Raw genomic sequence first — 4,826 nt, 5'->3', positions numbered from 1 at the left:
ATTAAATTTTACTACATCTTTTAATAGACTTATTTACTGTTATAAATGAGTGTTTATATACAAAGAATTAGTATCTTCTTTTAATTAAAAACATACAAACAATTTATAACAATTAATAAAATAAAAACTTTAATTTATTCAATGTTATTTTTTTTTTAAATATATACATTGAATATAGCATAAGCATTATTCGTTTTATATCTTAAATTTTTTAGAGTAAAAATTAATTCTTTATTTAATTCGAAAAACAAAAAACGAACATTCAACAATCCCCAAAAAAAAAAAAAAATTAAAATTACTTTTTTTTTTTTTTTTTTACAAAGATGTATATAAATAAAAATATACATACAAAAATAAAAATTACCTTATATTTTTTTTTTTTTTAACTAGTATCAGTACATGGATAACCTATATATACACGACTAGTAAACTAGATTAGTGTACTACAAAAGGTTTATAATATCTTTTATTAACCAACATTATAAAATGCCAATATATATATATATATATATATATGAAGGATCATGTGAAATAATTAAATTCTAAAAATAAATTTTGAAATTTGAAAGGAAGACTCTTTTTTTTTTATTTAAAAAATGAATAAATAAAAAAAATTTTACATATATATGCATATTTATGAGTTCTGTTAAATATGTTATCACACCCAAAAATATTAAAGCAAGATATTTTAAAGATATAAATGTTTATTTCATGTTACTTTATCATCAATACGTATTAAAACATGCGTAATTTTGTTAATTTTTAACTCAAACTTTCAAATTCTTAAAAAAAAAATGAATATACATATTGATATTAAATTTTATTTTAAATGAAAGTTTTCTCTATTTTTAGTTATATTCCATTATTTTTTTATTATAGTAATATACATAAATATATATTAGTAACTATTGTTAACGTTTTTTTTATTTTTAAAGAAATATTATCATTTTCTTTTCAAAAAAATATACATATGCATGTGCCAAATTTCATATTTAATTATAACTTTTCATAATAATTGAAATGATAATACAAATTAAAATCATAATGCTATCATTAAAAGAAAATTAAAATAATTATTTATCACATCCTTAATGTATATTTTCTAGTACGTATCTTCTTTATAATTTTTATTATTAAATTGGAATTATAGCTATCTTTTTAATTTTCTTAAATATATGCATTTCTATTGTTTTTTATGTTTCTCTTTTTTAATTTTTTTTCTTTTTTTTTTTTTCTTAGGCATTTTTAGTATTATATAGTAATTTTTACATAAAAAATTACTTCATGCATAAATTATTAATTCATTTTTATTTTTTTCTATAAATTAATATCAATTTATTAAATATTATTGTAATGTTAATTAATAGAAAAAAATAAAATTATAATCTAGCAAATTTGACATAAAATCAAAAATATCAATTATGTTATCTCTAGAATTTATATAATAATATATATCTTAAAATTCTCCAAAACTATTATAACCACATTTATAATTTAAATTATAAAGTAATTACTTGTATACCTTTTGTTTTTCTTTCTATTGTTATCAGAATTAATAATATGTACACATATTAAGCACAAAAATACAGTTAAAAATAATTAGTATTGTTTGCTACATGAATATTCTTAATTTATTTTTCATTTATAATTTTATTAACTTTCGTTTGTTTTTTATTTTGAAGAAAACCAAAAATTATTACTTGAAATTTTTGTTTTAAAGAAATTAATAAAAAATATATTTAATTGTCAATGATAAATATTGATATATGCATCATCAAATTTATTAATCAATTATATTTTAATAATATTAATACATAACATTCTTATAAATGTATTAAATAAAAAATCAAAGATATTTTAAATTGATCTTTATTTTTTAAATATTTTAACATTAGTTATTATATGAAGTTTTAAAATTTTAATTATTTAATTTATTTTTAAGTTATTAATGCTAGTTATATATAAAAATAAATAAATATATAAAAACAAAAATAAACGAACATGAAAAGTAATGCTATAAAGAATACTAGTATATACGATACATTCTGCTCCCATACATCTAAAGGTTTTATAACTAAAGATATATCAACTATAAAGATATCCCATAAAAAAGAGAAAAAATATAGATTACATTTTTTCATAAAGTTTTTTATATATGCCTTTTTAATTTGGATATTACAGTATTCTAATAATGTAGGATAGTTATAATACTTAATATTTGTTTTTTCTTATTTTTACTATCTTTTTTATCAAAATTATGTTAATAAAAATCCTTTTTTTTATACCCTGAATATTTTTTTTATATTTTAGTTAGGTACTTGTGAGACGTGGAATTACGAAAATAACTTAAAAAATGTAATAAATTTGGGAGTTAAAAGATCATTAGCAGAAAATAACGATACAATAAAACAAGAAAAAGGATTACAACAATGCTATGAACAACATGACATGACAGCAATAAATTTAGAGTTAAGCAATGAGCAAAGTAAAATAGAGCAGAATATGGATATAGAACAAGAAAATGAATCAGAGACAAAAAAGAGGAATAAAAAAAGAAAATTTAATGAAAGAACCTCAGACAAATGTACAAATGATCTTAAAACAATTCCACTAATTTTAGCTTTTCTCATGTCACTTACTTCATTCACACTTTCTGCAATATATCTTAAACACTTTGTTCCAATATTTCAAAATTATATTTTAATACTGTCTAGTTTATCTCTTATAATATTTTTAATCTTTTTACTTTACGAAGAAATAAAAATGAAGCTTAAAAACAAATAATAAGTGTTTTTTCTAAGTAAACTTACTGTAAATTAAAAGAAGAAAATGTACAATATTATATGAAATGCATCTTAAATCTTACTTATACTTGATTTATTAACTGTTTAGTTATTGATATTTGAGAAATATTAGATAAAAATTTTAAATAGAACAAGTATGATTTATTACTTACCTGTTTAATGACATTTCTAGAGTATTAAACAAACAAATTAATAAAGAGAATGTATAAATAAATATACGTTTTTAAATATATGCATATACTTTTTTTTATTATATATATATTTATTTCTTATGATTTATAATATTTAATTTGAATCGAATTTTACTGAATCTCTTAATAGACATATTGAACTATTATAAATGAGTTTTTATCTACAAAGAATCAGTTTATTCTTTTAATTAAAAACATACATACAATTCATAACAATTAACAAAAGTCAAAACTCTAATTTATTCAATGTCATTTCAAATAAATATACATTGAATATAACATAAACATTCTACTTTTTCATTCATTAAGTTTTTTTCATGTAACTAATAATTAATTCTCTTGTTGATTCGAACAAATGCCAACCGACAAAAAAAAAAAAAAAATAGCTTTATATATTTTTTTTTCTTTTTTTTTTTTAATGTCAGTACATGGCTGACTTCTATTTTCCTGATTGTTAGCTCATTTTATTTTTATAAAAAGTTAATAAAAATTTTTTATTAACCACACTCCACCATTCAGGGGAAGTAATAATATTGCTTATATTTTTTTCTCTTTGGATTATTTTACAATTTCTAACCCCTTTAGTATTTCTTTATAAATTTTTCTATCCTTATTACTCAAATCTTCTAGTTGTGAAATGCTACCTCTATCACAAATATCGAAATAATCTTTTGGTTTTAATACATTTGTAGTATTGGTTAATAAAAGATGTTATTAACCTTTTGTAGTACATTCAGTTAGTTAACTAGCTGGTTAATAAAAGGTATTATTAACCTTTTGTAGCATGCTAAGCTAGTTGCTAGTTGTATACGTACAAGTTAGCCATGCACTGACGCTAGTCCTATATATAAAAAAAAAAAAAATAAAGTTATTTTTTTTTTGTTTGTTTATTGATATATATATACATCTTTGTAATTTAAAAAAAAAAAAATAAAATAAAATATTTTTTTTTTGGGAAGAGTTTTATGAATGAATGTTATGTTATGTTATGTTATGTTATGTTTTAATTTTTAGTGTAAATAAAAATTAAAAGAAAGAAATGTTAACTTATTAAAACTTAAGAGATAAGAGAAATATTTATGTATTATTCAATGTATATTTTTGAAATAACATTGAATATCATAAAATTTTGACTTAATAAATTGTTATAAATTATTTGTATGTTTTTAATTAAAAGAAGATATTAATTCTTTGTAAATAAAAACTCATTTATAACTGTTAATAGGTTTATTAAAGGATGCAGTAAAATTTAACTTCAATTAAATATTATGCATCATAAGAAAACTGTATATATATATATAATAAAAACTAATATATATATATATAAACGTATACTTAGTTATACATGCTCTTTATTAATTTGTTTGTTTAATACTCTAGCAAAGTCATTAAACGGGCAATTAATAAATCAATTGGCGACAACGGCAGGAAAATCGAAACCGGCGCAAACAGAACCCATTTGATTAGCAGTCCAAGATGAAAGAAATAGGGGATCTTGGATTAAAAGTTTTTGAAGAAATAACATCTCTGAGAGAATCTTATATATTTAAAATTAAGAATGGGAATGATTCAACAAAAGTTAAAGTACCTGAACATTTACCAAGATTTGATACAGAATCAATAAGAGGTTATTTCAGATGGTTCAAGTCATTGGAATTTGCAGCACGTTTTCAAGGTTATTCCAAAGAAGAAATAAGCACGGTAGTTGCACATGTATTACCCGCTAGATATGAAGAGAATTTACTCAAAATAAAGGATGATGAGAAAATAATTAATCTTTTACAATTCCAAGTTGAATTAGCTAAAAATATCTTTATTACTAAATATGAAC

General features: G+C 19.5%; 1 protein-coding gene across 1 annotated transcript; it reads left to right on the top strand.

Moving 5' to 3' along the window:
* Positions 1 to 2,001: 2,001 nt before the first annotated feature.
* Positions 2,002 to 2,784, top strand: PRELSG_0005900 (fam-h protein; the record flags this gene model as incomplete). Its single annotated transcript, XM_028676623.1, has 2 exons — positions 2,002 to 2,193; positions 2,311 to 2,784. The coding sequence occupies 2 exons, from the start codon at positions 2,002 to 2,004 to the stop codon at positions 2,782 to 2,784; spliced, it is 666 nt and encodes a 221-aa protein (XP_028531248.1).
* Between the last annotated feature and the right edge of the window lie 2,042 nt (positions 2,785 to 4,826).

The sequence above is a fragment of the Plasmodium relictum genome (genome assembly GCF_900005765.1).
Source record: "Plasmodium relictum strain SGS1 genome assembly, contig: PRELSG_00_v1_65, whole genome shotgun sequence".
Classification (NCBI taxonomy): domain Eukaryota; phylum Apicomplexa; class Aconoidasida; order Haemosporida; family Plasmodiidae; genus Plasmodium; species Plasmodium relictum.
Note: the sequence above shows the minus strand (reverse complement) of the source record. Positions and strands in the feature narration are given on the sequence as shown.